The following is a 14771-nucleotide window of genomic DNA, read 5'->3' as shown; positions in this document are numbered from 1 at the left end:
TTTTTTTTTAAGTGTTCCATTTTCCAAGGATCCATTAGACTGTGCTGCACATGTCCTGACTGCAGAGCTTCAAGATGTCTGCTGTAAGGAAAATGGATGCAAGAATTATGGACCTGCTGAGTTCACAACATGCACTACAGTGAATATGTTTGTACCAGATTGGGTGCAGTTGAAGGCAGCCTCCACACGGTTGTAAAACTCCTCTCCCAGGATGGAGCGGTAGTCCATGTGGCTTGTGTGGACAAAACTACGAGTCGCATCTTTGAACAGTAGATCACTTTCTCCGTAAAGATGAGACTCGAAGAGCTTGAAGTGAGAGTTTGTGTTTGGTGCCAATGTTTCCTTTAGGGTCGAATTTAGACACAGCTCTCAGTACGATAAAAGCGCCGTCACAATCAAAATGTAAATTCGGTGCCGGTATGCTCACTTGGGACTTCATGAGGAAGCGGTGAACTCGTGCTGTGAGCACCGGCCGTGTCACAATGGTGTTAGGCGGGATCACTCCCAGATTGCAGCTCTCCCATTCGGACAGCGAGGCCCGACGACCGTCTGCACACAGCAACTCAAAGTCAGATGACGTCCACCCTTGCGCCCAACCGGAGGAAGTCAAACCTGAAATATGAAACAGAATTTTCACATTTGTAGAGTGAATGAAATATTCATCATATCTTACTGAGAATATTGTCTTGAAGGTTGTGATGCTCAAGAAAAGCCACATCTCCGTAGCTTTTGCCACTGGGATCTCCAACCAGACACCTGTGGGAAAGAAGGTTAGGGATACTAGACAAATGCACTAGAACCTTTAGAGGTCAACTTAATTTGACCTTCTCCAAACTTTTGAATGCACATGTCAAAGTTTTGTGTGTTTCAGTACTTTATGTACAAAATCCCCAAGCTCCTGAACAAGGAGCTGAGGGCCAAAAAAATGATTGAAAGGCCATAAAAACAAAAAAAAATAGCATTGGAAACACATGCCTCAAAGCTCCCATGTTGCCATAGTAACGCTCATTGTGGTTGTCAGCGCAGCGCTTGCTTGCAGCTTCCCCAGTGCCTCCAATACACACTTTACACAGATTACCCTGCGAGCCAGGAAGACACCCTTTCCAAAACACGTGTCTGTACACTAACAGGACAAAAAGATGGAAAGTTACAAAAAAGAACGGAAGTGGTAAAACAAAGGAATCCACAGCACCTTGGTGTGGACCGCAGGCGGCGCTGCTGTCGTTGCGCTCCCGGCTGAGCGTGTGTGTGTGCGGCAGCAGCCATCCTGCGGGGCTGTACATGTGGCCGTGACAGGAGCGACGACCTCCAAGATTCCCCATGGTGATGCTTCTGCTGGACCGCTTTGACAGTGCCACGCCCACCACCGGCGGCAACACTGAGAAGGAGGGAGTCATGCACTGCTCTTACATGGAAGACATTAAGGCATTCGTTTCCACAGTCTGCTACCTCGGTTTTTATACTGGTAATTTGCATATACTTCAGGGTGGTATGAAAAGTGATAAGATGAATGGTAATTAATCACTCTTAGTCATGAAAATGAACCTAATGCCATAAACTCAATTTCCACTGCATTTCAGCCCTGACACAAAAGGACAAGCTGACAGGTCAGAGTGGTCAGAGTGTTGACAAGATGACAAGGAAGCGGGTGCAGTCATCATTACTTAGCTTTCACAGGAAAGCATACTGCTGATGATAAGATCAACCATTCATCAGCTCATCATAAACGTCCAGGAGAGAGGCTCAATGCTAGTAGTATCCAGTATTCTTTCTAGTGTTCTCACATTATTCCCTGAAAACCAGAAACAAAAGCAGGCATGTAGGCGCCTCAAGTGATTGTGTGTGTGTGTGTGTGTTGTGGGGGGGTGCACCACCATACAATATAGAGCTCTTGAAGCTTGTCATACCTTTATTGGATCCGTTATATTCTCTACCTGTTAAAAAATATAAACAAACATATGAAATAATGTCACAAAACAAACAAGTAGTTTATGAGTATGTGTCCTCAGACCCTTTTTTTTGTTTTTTTTTTTAAAGAAAAACATAATTCCTTGTAAAATAAACAAAACAAAACATGCTTTGCTACACATCTTAAAATAAAACCTGGGCTTCTTCCAACTATCCGATAGTCTGCTACAGACATGAGTTTTCTTCAGCAAATAGGTTAGCATGATGTTGCTGATACAATGTGAGTCTATAATGTTAGCAACCACTCCTTAAAGGGGACCTATTATGCTTTTCATCTTTTCTGACTAATAAATGTTGTATTCCTGTTTTAAAACGATGCTAACACATAAGATAACAAGGTGTGCGCATTTGGAATTGAGCACCGAACGCTTTGTTTTACAGAGTTTTTTGTAACACTGACTTCTACTGACGACACTGCAACCTAGACTTCCTCCACAGAGCCCACAATTGTGAGATCAAATGATTGAAATACCATGAAACAGGCCCTTTGGCATATATAGCTCATATAATGGAGGACATTTACCATAATATTCTGTTACTACTGGGACCAGGCCACATTTTTCTGCAAAGAATACGTGTGTTGCATCAAGAGAGACAGCGTCCACCTCGTCCCCCTGGAAGCAAATGACAATCAATTATGTGGGATTGACATAGCAGGTAAACAATATGACAATAAGCAATATGCTGCTTACATGAACTCACCTTAATCTTCTCCACACACTCCCGCATGGACGCCGCTCTCACACACACCAGCGGGGCTGACTCTATACTCAACGCCCACTGCTCACATTTTTTCTCCTCTGTGTGGCTGATGCAGCACCATCGCACAACACTGTCGTCCAGGGAGCTCCCTACACACACACACACACACACACATGGTCACATAGATAGGAACGCCAAGGACCACACACACACTGAAGGAGCAAGCACCTTCATGTCCAAGACCTTTGAGCAGTGCAACATAATCCTGTCCCAACACTTGACTGACGTCCACGCCATCGGGTAGAACAGCCACTTTGGATGTGGCGTCTTTGAAAAGAAGGTCACTTCCCCCAAAAGGTGATGAGTCAAAGAGTTGGAAGAGGTGTCTCTCTCGTCCTTGACGGCCAAACAACATCTTTCGAGAGGCGTTAATTGGAGTATTTATATTATGCAGGCTATAAAAGGTGTTTTTTAATGTTTTTTAAGAAAAACATTTCTGTAAAATGGCCTTGTAAATCATTTGTTGTGCAACAGAGTAAATAAAGAATACCTGGAGCATGAGGAGAAATTTGCGAGCCACGTTGCGAAAGCTGTATCGGGTGACCACGCCAGCACCCGGGCCACGTCCCAGATGACATGTGTTGTAGCGGCTGAGAGGAGCTTGTGTGCCGTCTGTGCACAGTAATCTCAATGTGTCCGTCTCGCCGCCTGACAGGACCGATTATGTGGGTTTTTAATAATAATAATTAGAATTAAATCATATTGTAATACTTACTCCCAATACTTTCAAGTGCCAAGTGGTCCACAAATGCAACATCCCCTGCACCGCTCTTCAGACATCTGATGCCCAGCAAAAGCAGTTAAAATATCAAGCTATGCTAGATATATCTATCCTAATTAGCTTTTTATTAGCTAATTATCTGACCTGAGGGCACCTTGGCTGTTGTAGAAGGGTTCGCCGTGGGACGTCTCACAGTGGTAGTTCTTTTGGCGTATGTAAGACTTCTGGCCTTGGCACAACGCACACAGATGTGGCGCCATGGCAGCAGATCCAGGAACGCAGCTGGCATTGAAAAAGCTGCCGACGTCTGCCCGAGCGAAGATAAACAAGTCAGTGAAGCATTATGAAAAAGTTGCATTTGGAGCAACAGCTTCTACTGGGAAGAACAAGAAATGTTCTGAACTCCTGTTTCCACATCAGTGTTGTGGAGTAACAATGCCAAAACATTTTTGTCTTCTTAAGACAGCAAACTATTTGACACGGAATCAACAGCACCTCTGCCATGGATGAGACGGACATGCTAGGCTGAGATAAGAGTGAAAAAAATTTTCTCCTCTTATTCTGTGTGGAAGTGGTAGGTTTTTGGAATGGATAGTGGTTATTTTGGAGTTGGGACACTATAGACAGATTTCAGCAAGTAAATCCTTCAATCATATGTATGATGTGTGTGTGGTTTTATTTGCTCATGGAACACACACAGAACGATGAACAACTCAGTATCTGTCTCCTTTCTTTGCTCCTTTTGAGCGTATTTGTGCATATTTGTTCTGGCACGCTGTGTGCTTTTTCTTTTTTTTAAAGCTGCAAAAAAAGTTGCAAGTTCCAGAACTTGACAAAGAAGGTGAGAAACGTTAATAAATTCAAGGAAGACGTTGTTGCAAAGTACAAAGCTATTGTAATGTAAAGGTTCATAGTTAGGGACTGAAAGATTAACTTTAACTTTAGAATAAGTAAATTGGAGTACTTAGAATGTCACAAATATGTTTATCTTACTGTTTATTAATATTGAATCCTAATCATTGGAGTTGTTCACACCAGCCAATGTATTCATGAAAACCGCCTCCTCGTCTAATAGAAAAGGCTAGAATTAATCCAAATGTACCACAGGGTCAAAGCTCAAGGTACGATGCCTGCTCACGTACTCATGTTCAACAATATCAGCATCGTCAGGTACATACAAACTGTACTCATCATCACCCTGTGCGAGCGGCCTCTCCTTTGACCAGGTCATGTAGTTCCGGGATAGCAGGAGGCCAAGTGGAAGACTCCATCCGGCCGTCCATCGGAGTCCACTGTGACAACTCCTGAGACCTCGCAGGAACCTTATATCCAAGCTGCTGTTTCTCACCACAGCCACAGACAGAACACAATCTCCTGAGGGACACAAGGCATCAATGATGACTGAAGTTTGGAAGGAAATGAATAAAGGAAATAAACTTACCATCCTTGTATATCTCCTTGGCAACAGCTAGGAGGCCGAATTGCTTTATCGCAGAGTAAACTTCTCCTGCGTCTAGTGTCACTATATCTGCACGATTGGCCTGGAAGCAGACGTCCTATGTAAGAATGAATAACATTCCATGTGATACTTTCATCACAAGCAGTTGGTGGTGGCTCACCCTGACTTTGTTGATGCAGTCAGTGGTGCTGGACGCACGGATGCAAGAGAGTCTGGCAAAAGCGGCTATAGCGGCCGGCGGCAGCACAGCCAGCAAGGATTTGGTCATCTCCGCACACTTCCTCTGCTCAGGATCGGACACTGTGCACCAACGCACCTTCTTAGCTGCCGTGATAAGAGGTTAGTCTTCCTTACTTTGTCAGGTATTGATTGTAAATAAATATTGTGTCAAATAAAAACAACTTTACACTTACTCGAGGTGTAGCAGACAAGAATGAAGAACAGCAAGATGACATAAATCCCTCTCATTGTGTCCTAGCAGTCTGACAAGAACAAGAATGCTACACATGGTTTTAAAGCAAAAGCATCGGGATTCCTGCATTGCATGTTCCAAGCATGAGAGGCACCAACGCACTGGGAGGAATAAAACTGTGCAACAACAGCCCCAGGGTAAATAGTTATTTTTTCTTCACACAAATGGAAGCATTTAACAGCGGTAGTAAACAGGACAACACCCATTTTGAAGCTAAGGGCCTCATTCTCCAACAGTTAATTATAAGCCAAGCTTCATTCAAGACCACTATATAAATACATAACTTTTTATATCTATTTTTTCATTTAGATTAACTGTAGTTTGTGCACATCTGGAGGTAAGGACTCTTAACAAATTTGGATTTGACCAACAGATCCTGTTGACATGTGCTAATCAAATATGAAATTACTACTACAACCCCATTACTACTATCAGGAGAACCAGAGTAATAGAGCGGGGAGGAGCCATCTGCTGTGGCCCAACAAGGTGCACTATATACAGACACATGCGCCAAGCAGCCCGTGTGCCGCTACGGAGGTCAGGAAAACCAGAATATAGAGTGGGAGGCGCCACCTGGCATGGCTGAGCAAGGTGGACTGTATTCGGGGACACACACCGAGCAGTCGGTGTGACGGCACGGAGGTCCCTGGCAAATTTTTTGCACTTTTCGCTACATATCTTCCTCGGAAAGTGAATGTTTCACAAGTTAGTTCAGGGGAAGTTATGATGTTAACATCACAGGCAGGATAAAAAAAGGAGTGCTTGATTTGTTCACCCACAGTACATGTAAACCCGACTCATTGTAGCTTTTTTATTATTGGTTATTGGAGGGATTTTTAATGTTATGGGATTTATCGATATGACAACATAATCCTCCCAAATCAGCCCAGTAATTATCCTGCACCCCTTGTCAATATTTTAAATAAATCAATTCAAATAAAGCTTTATTGCCATTCAGTATACAGAGTGTAACGCAGAATAAAATGTAATTTGTTATGTACAAGCGACATGCAACAAATACAGGATTTTACAATGTTGACAATACACCGAAACAGCTGCAATCACAAAACTGACAACGCATGCCGAGTACAACAAATGCGTACATGTTGGCAATCTTGACCAAACTCCTCAAAGTGCTTTATTTACATCTGCGCTTGCTTATAAAGTGAAGAAAAACCTGAGGAGTCGAGGGCAGCTTGTAAACGTCGGACTCTTTCTGCATGCAAGCGCATGGCGGGCCTTCGTTTTTCCAGCTCACGGGACAGTCTGTCGATGCGCTCCTCCATCTGTCAACAAGCATCAAAATCACCAAATCTATTTGGGGAAAGTGACACTGATTTGGCCTGTCACGATGAAAACAAACACAAATTATTGTTTGTTTTTATTTATCACGGGGTTAATTGATTTATCGTGACAGGCCAACTAATTTGCTTTTCTTGTTTACCTCCTTTATCTGTTGACACGCTGAATTTTTATCCAAGTCCTCATCTTTTCCGCTGGTCTGCAGCCAACATTGCAACACATCTTTTGTTCTCTGCCAGAGCCTGAGCAGCCAAAGAGTCAACAACAGTACGAGAGCAACACATACGGCTGTCCATAAGCACTCACCTGAGTTGCTTCCTGTCCTGCTGGAAACTCCTCATGTCCTGTTGGATGCTCCTTAGCTCCCTTATCAGCGAAGACGGCTCATCAGTCTCTCCACTCGATGCAATCGGATGCACGTCTTGAAGACGTATGCTCCCATTTCCCAACAAAATGTCCTAAATAAAAATATAAGTTGAAAGTGAAGCCAAATACGAAGGAGTCATTATTACCTTCTTTTCTGTGCTCATGAACGCAGCAGGAGGCAGTAGCAGGTCACAAGGAGTGTGGGATGCGTCCTCAGTGGAAAGTGGAATATTCTTAAGGGACACATCCCATTCGTTTCCCATTTGATGTGCGGCAGGGAAAGGGATGGAAGGATGATGGAGGGAGGTAGAAAACAGTGCAGGAAGATATTTCTGTGAGGGGCAACTGTGCTCCAAGAGTCTTGGGGAAGCCAAAAGTGTGCTGGACATAAAAAGTACAAAGGTTCTGTATGTAAGGGGCATTTCATAGCTTTGTGGATCAAATGCAGTATACAAATGAACTTGCCTTGCCTAAACAAAAATAACAAATATTGCATACCCATCATATTGTAAAACTTTCAAAGGAGGATCAAACAGTTCCTTGCAGCGACGAGGCTGTCGTCGTATGATTGGGGATGTTCTGTAAAAAAAGAAGCATATATGAATGTGTTAAGAATATTCAAAAGTCATTCGATGAACTCACAGGTCCAGGACGTCTGCGTCGCAGTCAGCTGGAGAATCCTTTTTCAAGTCAGTGACACAGAATGTCACCTTCGTGGTCAGTGGTTGCGCTGCGAGTGGTTTGCAAAGAGCTTGTTGCTTCCACCTCATGAAACAATACCTCACCACGCTCTGAATATGCAGCCATCGCTGTAAAAAATATGCACAGTGGATAAAATTGTTATTTTTCAGACGTAAACCATAAACGCACTGCTTCTTCGTCGTGCCGCCTTTGGCTCCTCTTGATGTCGGTCATGTGATCACCGTAGACCTGAGCAGCTTCCACCGCCTCCATCTTCTTCTTGCGCTGCTCTGTGACCCACAGCCTCCACCCATCCAGCACCTGCAACGTGGTTGCCAAAACACATCAACACGAGCTGTCAACATTGCTTTTTAGATCAAGAGGGGAAAGAGCAGGGGGGGACACCTTGGCTTGAAGAGTGAGGGCCCAATGCCAGAGTGCTTGTTCCGTCTGCTCAGCCACTTGGAGGGTGTCCTGAAACTAAAGGAGAAGTAAACCATTTTGGTTTTGCAGCAAAAGTGAGTTCCCTTTCTAAGTGGCTACCCTTTCTAAAGTCATTACCCAATGGTAACATCATCAGGTACTCGAACATTAGTATCTGGAAAAACACACCTTCCTCCTCCAGAGTTGAAAGTAGTTCTGGTACATCTTCCGTCTCAGCACCAACATTCCTTGTTGCTTCATGGCCTACATCAGCATCACATTGTGGTGAGAGAATAGCATCGTCGGCAAGAACGGTTGAAGGTAGATAAAATAATAATTTACCTTATACTTGAGGCGGGCATGGTGATGCTTGTTCCATGCCCTCAGTGCTTTAAGGAGTACTTGGGTGTTGTGATGTTGCTGGGATTTTTCTGTCTGCGTCTTCAGTGGCTCCGCTGGTGATAAACAGTGTGTTGACGTTATGGATATTATGCAAGGAATTCATGTTAGAGCTTGACAAACAGCGGCTGCTTCCATAGTTAATTGTCAAAAAGTCAAGCTCTTCTATGGATAGATTCAATAGCGAGTGAAATGTTTCAACAATGTATTTTAGTTTCTTAATAATTTTGATAAACAGCTTAAAGATAAAAGATAGCCCAAATTCAGTTAGCTCAGAAAATGTGAAAAATTGTTGACAGAGTCCATTAGTGGCCAAGTGGTTAGCATGTTGGCCACACAGGAGATCGGGAAGACCTGGGTCCAATCTCCACTCTGTGTGGGTTTTCTCCCAAAAGCATGCATGTTAATTGTCCATAGGTATTAATGTGAGTGTGAATGGTTGTTTGTCTATATCAGGGGTCGGCAACCTTTACTATGAAAAGAGCCATTTTACCCAATGCCCACTGAAGAAAAATAGCCTGGAGCCGCAAAACATATAGTATGTTTAAAACAACATTGGAGGGAATTTGGGGGTATCAAAGTAGTTCAGATAAGAAAAGACGAGTTGGAGTACTCTTGCTAGTTTTGGAGATAAACTTACATAAATGTATGTGTAAACTACTGTAAACGTAAAAACAAGTACTCCTGCCGCTGTTTTTAAATTATCTCGAATTTATTTTTTAGATTTGTAGGTAAGTATTACTTGTTTTTCTTCATGTACTGAACTGGATAGCAGTCAGAACTCACTCAGGATGCATTCATGGTCTCAGACAAAGTTGGATTTTTTAAAACTCATTACAAAAGACGTGCATTTTCCCCACTCGGGTGTTAAAAATATTCAAGCATCGCAAAGGGAGCCACAATAAAGAGGCTGAAGAGCCACATGCGGCTCTGGAGCCGCAGGTTGCTGACCCCTGGTCTATATGCACCCTGTGATTGGCTGGCAACTAGTCCAGGGTGTACCCCGCCTCTCACCCCAAGACAGCTGGGACAGGCTCCAGCATACCCACGCCCCCAGTGAGGATAAGCAGCATAAAAATGGACGAATGGAAGTCCATTATTGAAAGTACTCTAATCAGCATATGAACTGCAAAAAAGCATTGTATTTCTCTCTAATTATGTGATACGCACCTGGACGTAGATAGTTATTGCCTTGATTTAAAGCACTGTCAGCCCTGATCAACATGGCACACTTCGTTTCTTCTCTCCAAGCAAAGAAAACCTAGAAAATAAAAGTCATGCACGCCGAGCATGAAAAGGGTTCCCAAAAAAAGCATCAAAACCAGTCCAGCTGTCCTCCGCTATCCTGTGCTCAGTTTTAAGGCATGAGTTGATGAAGCAGGTAGGTGATACCTTGGCTTGAAGAGTGAGGGCCCAGTGCCAGAGTGCTCGCTCTGTCTGCTCAGACACATTGAGTCTGCATTGGCCCTGGAAGTACAACAAATAATTCATACGGAAACAATAAGTACACCTGCACAAGCTAATGAAATCTTCCTATTGTTTATATTGCCTTGATTGTTATGTGAATGTGATTGTGATGCTGTATGCACCTTCCAGGCCACAAAGCTGTGCTTGGCGACTTCATCTTCATGGCAGCGCTGCATCGGCTCCAGTCTGTTTGTCTGGAACTTCTGTCCCTGAACAAACTGAAATAGTATTGTTTAGTCGCCGTTCCAATTCACTTGTACCGCTCATTATATTTATAGAAGTAGACTCCATGAGTAAAGAGGACAAGCACCTTTTTCCACTTGTCCAACGCTCTTCTCATGCGACAAAGATTGCCTTGACGACAAGCCTGCTCCTCACTCCTCCTCCTGGTATACAAATCAGAATCATTTACCATTACTATTGTAACTATGCAGTAATATGACAAATTATGGTATTGTCAAAATACTATTTTGACAATAATAGCTTTGAGTTGAGTGTTTCAGAGCACAGTACATCTAATGCAATATAAAGTGTACACTATTTAGTATGTACTGTATGTATGGATGTTTTCTAACATTCCAACACACAAATTGTATGCATTTGCGCCACCTAGTGGAGACGTATGTGAATTACAGTTTGTCATTTAGAGTTCATTGCTATTAAGACAGGTATCGTTTTTCAAACGGTCAGCTCTCTCTTCCCCTCACCTGCCGTGTAACTCAGGAGTAGCGTCTTTCCGCTGCGTCACTGATACGTGACGACACCCTTGCTTCTCCTTCTCCTGCTGGGTCCGTCGCCTCCATCGAGCCCAGGCTCTCTGCAGACGACGCTGCTCATCGTGAAGAATGGCCTGAGGAACGCATCACAGTTACACACATATGGTATTCACAATCCAGGCACACTTAGTGGCAACACACCATTCGCTGCAACAGCATCTCCTCTTTGCATTTCCCCAACCGTTCCTGCCAAGAGTACCACACCCAAGTGCACAGGCGCTGCCTGAAGATGAGCAGATGATTCGTATGGAGGTCTGGACACGGTAACGAGTGCAAGCACTTATTGTTCGCTCACTTGTTGTAGACACCCGCCCTGTGTGTCCTGTCTTTCTTCAGCCTTCTTTGGTGAGTAAACTCAATCCAGGAGTGGAAGTAGTGTGGCAACAAGTGCTCTGCAAACCAGACATCAGCACGCCACTCGAGCTCCTGCATCAGAAGAGCCAATAAACCCACATGAGCCTGAGTTGTAGTTATTTCTTAAATGGTTTATTTTGTCTGATCATATCTAATATTTTGGGTATTTTGAGTGTAAAGGTAACTATAGGACTTAATGAAAATTCAGTCGACTGCACTACAATGCCTCAGTCCCGTGCATGCTACTTACGACATGTAGTCAACTTCTTCTACAGGAATTTTGATTAAATCTTAAGAATTGTGATGCTTTGTCACATTGTCAAGTCACTACATCCATTAAAGCTAAAATGGTTCAACACAGCCATTTTTATGCTGAACGTTTGTGCATGTGCATGAAAATACCTGCATGTGTCTTTGCTGTGCAAGCTTCACTCTCCAGTTGTCATAAGAGCGACTCAACAGGTTCGTGCTGCCAAAACAGAAAACAACAATAACAAACCAGAGCAGTCGTAAATAATGAATTATGCTGACTTGTTTCATGGCTCCATATACTACGAATGAGAGAGAGAAAATAAAAGTACCGGTAGTTTGTCAGCGCCATGTCTGTCAGTGCTTGGAAAGGTTCGTCTTCAGCCTCCTCCAGCCGGTCCTTCCACAGCCTCCAATATTTATTGATCATCTATGTAAAATAATAAAACAGGGCATGTATTAAACGGACACAAGATCTCGTGTCACCAGATCTTGTGAGATTTAAACATGATTTCTCGTTCAGGGAAAAATGTATTGTGGGCACTAGCCTTGGGATGATAATCAATAATCACAAAAACTCTATATATTGCCACGCAAGGCCTTTTTTCCTCGTCTCTGGCCTCCAAACAGGCAGGAAGAGAGTTCAGCACCTTCCATAGAACAACGGCATGAACGATGTGAGAGTGTTTTGTGTCTTTTTTCAGTCACAGTCTCTCTTCTTGATGGGTGGAGGCGGGGCTGGCCGCATACACACAGCGTGCAGAAGAGTGTAACCTTGTGAGGATCATTGCAAGGTAACGTAGCATAAATTGCAATATATTGTCATGTATTTTTTCATGTATTTCTCTTAGTAGTGTCGGTAATGTGACGCCCCTACTGCAAGCCTGTAATTGTTTCTTAATGTGTAAAGGTCTATTTTGTTTAATAACAGTGAGAGGTATATTCTAGGGTTTCTTTTTATGGGTGCATCCATGAATTGCAGTTTTACACCATTTGTGTATGTGTGTCTGTGACTAGTGATCTACTGTAAATGTAGTTTAGCTTTCACCAAGTGCCTAATAATTACAGTCTGGCGACGATGTTGGACAGCTGCCTTTTTGTTCAGCTGCTGCGCCCTTTTCTGGCTCACGTGGAGTGACAGGCCCCGGAGTACAGCACGCTGAAAGAAAAACAAACAGTCATCAGCACACATCATTAATCGGTTACGAAGGCTTCCCTCTCCACAGCTTACCTGCAGGCACTGATGATGGTGTCGACTTGCCATGTGACCTCGAAGTGCTTTTTCTTTACGCCGTGTCACATCTGCGGAGGAGTTCAAGAATCAAACTGGTAGGTCAGAGCGGGGGTCTCACTTTACAATACAGTACACAAATAACAGTAGTTACTGAGGAACTAATGAAGGATTAACGAGGAACTAATGAGTAGTTCCTTCCTAATTAACTACTATTGTAAAGTGTTACCCAGAGTGGGCATGAAGACTACACATTTTTAAAAAGGATACACGCTCTCCAGTGCAGCAAGGCTCGACGCTGAGACACCCGCATGGTCAGCTGCCATGCGCCTTGCAAACGCTCCTCCTCAATCTGTTTGTGACGCCAAGCGCTCCTCCACAGACTCCAGCTCAACCTTGTCAGGCGAAGACAGGCGACGTGTGTAGCGACAGCTGAATGGCCGAATGAATGAAAGCTCAGTGGTGATGCTTCATATGAAAATTTGCCAAATATATCTTCAAGATAACCTTGTGACTGTCTCTTGTGCTGGCGAAAGCGGACAAAACTTTTCCAGTCACGCAGTGATTTATTTTTCATACTGCTGATGTAGTGAAGCCAAGCTTTGGATTCGTTCTTTCTCTGAGAACAAACAGTAGCGTGCTTTTCTTTCCACTGAAGAAAAGCCTTTCACAAAGGATAGAAAGGGAACAGGTTAGCACACACAAGCACACATGCAAGTACAAGTGGTTTCTTCTTGCAAGAGGGTACTCTGCAAAAAATCTTCACCTTGCTCTGGAGCTTCACTGTCCGGTGAGTCAAGGCTTGGTCTTCCATATTACAAATCTTTTGATGCTGCTGCAATTTTATCTGCCATAAACGCCACACTGAACTGAAAGAATAATGCATTAAAAAGTGACCACCCACACAACCCTGCAGCTGTACATGAACTCTCACATACTAAAGATTTGTGCGCCTGTGATGCTTTCGAGCCAGTTGGTTTCTTCCGCTTTTCAGCCGTCTCATCTGGATGAAATTCTCCCACCTGTCCAAAAATCGCCGCTTCCGCCGCCTTTCATCTGGCAAACGGTGCTTGCATTTGAGACAGCTTAAAATTTAAAGATTGGGTCGAAAACATACCGAACCATTGAGCTTTATGGAGTTTGCTCTTCTTTTCCTCTTGCAGTGCCAGGTATGTTTGCCAGCTTTGGAACGTCAATTGGAGCAGGTAATACCTTCATGAAAGACACCATCATTAAGAGTCAAGAGTCCTAATCCTGTATAACAGTGTCAGGCACCGACTTGTGATGACACTCTGCGCGCAGTGACAGACTCCATTCCTTCCTGGAAGCCCACAACTCGTCTCTCCATCCCTCAAATGTTCGTCTCTGCAGCACACTGTCGTAGTGACACCTGCACAATACACATAAACTTAGAACAGGAATGTCCAAACAAGAATGAACAGTAACTGTTTCGTTATTATGAATATTTACTTGGCTACATGAGGAAGGATTTGTCCAAATGTGTTCTGCATCCATATTTTAAGGAACTTCCTTGCCAAGTGCCTGTAGACATTGTAGAGGTCAAACAGACAATACCTTTAAATCGACGAAATGCAAACGTAACAAACTTTGCACCTTATTCTTAACTCTTTCAGCCTTCCACCTTTGTTCCAATTATATCCGACTCTGTAAGGAATACTTCTACTTTGAAGTGAGTGAACTTTTGTATCAACACCAAATTTGACTCTCTGTGATCTTGCTCTTTGTAATTGCGCCGGCTTTCTTGAGTTATTCTGCATTATTACGAAGACAAGTGCTCCATAAGATTATAGGTCCAAAATATCGCGCAGAAATAATAAGTAACCACATCAGTTTTAAAATCGAGATGGTGAATGCTGTGTAATTGTGTGTCTTTGTGTGTAATTTAGTTAGCTCTCATAATCGTGTATGAAATGAAGTGTGAGGGTAACTTAACTGCCGCGCATTTGTTTTTCTTTGTCACGTGACCAGAAATGACCGACAGGGTTTGTTGAATTTATTAACCCGTCAACGACGATGGCGCTCTAACTAACTTGGACGGTAGGATTTGGATACGCAAAGGCGCCAACACCGCTCCAAAAGGTTTACAAATCAAGCACACTCCAATGCTGCGATAGCTGTCC

At 43.5% G+C, this 14771-nt stretch overlaps 2 protein-coding genes across 2 annotated transcripts; both read right to left on the bottom strand.

The window, feature by feature from the left end:
- Positions 1–26: 26 nt before the first annotated feature.
- Positions 27–5466, bottom strand: sxph (saxiphilin). The gene is made up of 17 exons (XM_058055374.2): positions 5324–5466; positions 5071–5234; positions 4893–4992; positions 4649–4825; positions 3596–3758; positions 3446–3510; positions 3221–3378; positions 2899–3085; positions 2671–2819; positions 2492–2582; positions 1908–1934; positions 1193–1378; positions 976–1123; positions 674–756; positions 428–612; positions 156–342; positions 27–81 (listed from the first exon to the last, which is right to left on the bottom strand). The coding sequence occupies exons 1-17, from the start codon at positions 5376–5378 to the stop codon at positions 35–37; spliced, it is 2172 nt and encodes a 723-aa protein (XP_057911357.2). The 5' UTR covers positions 5379–5466; the 3' UTR covers positions 27–34.
- A 1744-nt stretch (positions 5467–7210) lies between these two features.
- On the bottom strand, positions 7211–14628 carry sfi1 (SFI1 centrin binding protein). Its single transcript, XM_078794700.1, has 26 exons — positions 14245–14628; positions 14101–14172; positions 13910–14020; positions 13748–13842; positions 13569–13686; positions 13397–13499; positions 13138–13294; positions 12901–13062; positions 12631–12701; positions 12466–12558; positions 11732–11829; positions 11553–11619; positions 11092–11222; positions 10938–11019; positions 10728–10870; positions 10331–10406; positions 10143–10238; positions 9946–10020; positions 9724–9814; positions 8497–8609; positions 8344–8418; positions 8137–8211; positions 7921–8052; positions 7693–7859; positions 7549–7629; positions 7211–7283 (listed from the first exon to the last, which is right to left on the bottom strand). Exons 1-26 carry the CDS (start codon positions 14406–14408, stop codon positions 7211–7213), a joined length of 2721 nt encoding a protein of 906 aa, XP_078650826.1. The 5' UTR covers positions 14409–14628.
- Between the last annotated feature and the right edge of the window lie 143 nt (positions 14629–14771).

Source organism: Doryrhamphus excisus, linkage group LG11 (assembly GCF_037039965.1).
Source record: "Doryrhamphus excisus strain RoL-2023G ecotype Guam linkage group LG11, RoL_Dexc_Guam_v1.1, whole genome shotgun sequence".
In the NCBI taxonomy this organism is placed as follows: domain Eukaryota; kingdom Metazoa; phylum Chordata; class Actinopteri; order Syngnathiformes; family Syngnathidae; genus Doryrhamphus; species Doryrhamphus excisus.
This window is presented reverse-complemented; position numbering and strand designations above follow the sequence as displayed.

Excerpts from the sequence above, each read along its gene's own strand:
- sxph (XM_058055374.2), bottom strand. The coding sequence starts at position 5,378 with ATGAGAGGGATTTATGTCATCTTGCTGTTCTTCATTCTTGTCTGCTAC. Across the intron at positions 3,379-3,445 it reads GGCACTTGAAAGTATTGGGA|GCGGCGAGACGGACACATTG; the intron begins GTAAGTATTACA and ends CGGTCCTGTCAG. Across the intron at positions 3,086-3,220 it reads AATTTCTCCTCATGCTCCAG|ATGTTGTTTGGCCGTCAAGG; the intron begins GTATTCTTTATT and ends GCCTCTCGAAAG.
- sfi1 (XM_078794700.1), bottom strand. The coding sequence starts at position 14,408 with ATGCAGAATAACTCAAGAAAGCCGGCGCAATTACAAAGAGCAAGATCA. Across the intron at positions 10,021-10,142 it reads ACAGCTTTGTGGCCTGGAAG|GGCCAATGCAGACTCAATGT; the intron begins GTGCATACAGCA and ends TTGTACTTCCAG. Across the intron at positions 8,053-8,136 it reads CCCTCACTCTTCAAGCCAAG|GTGCTGGATGGGTGGAGGCT; the intron begins GTGTCCCCCCCT and ends ACCACGTTGCAG.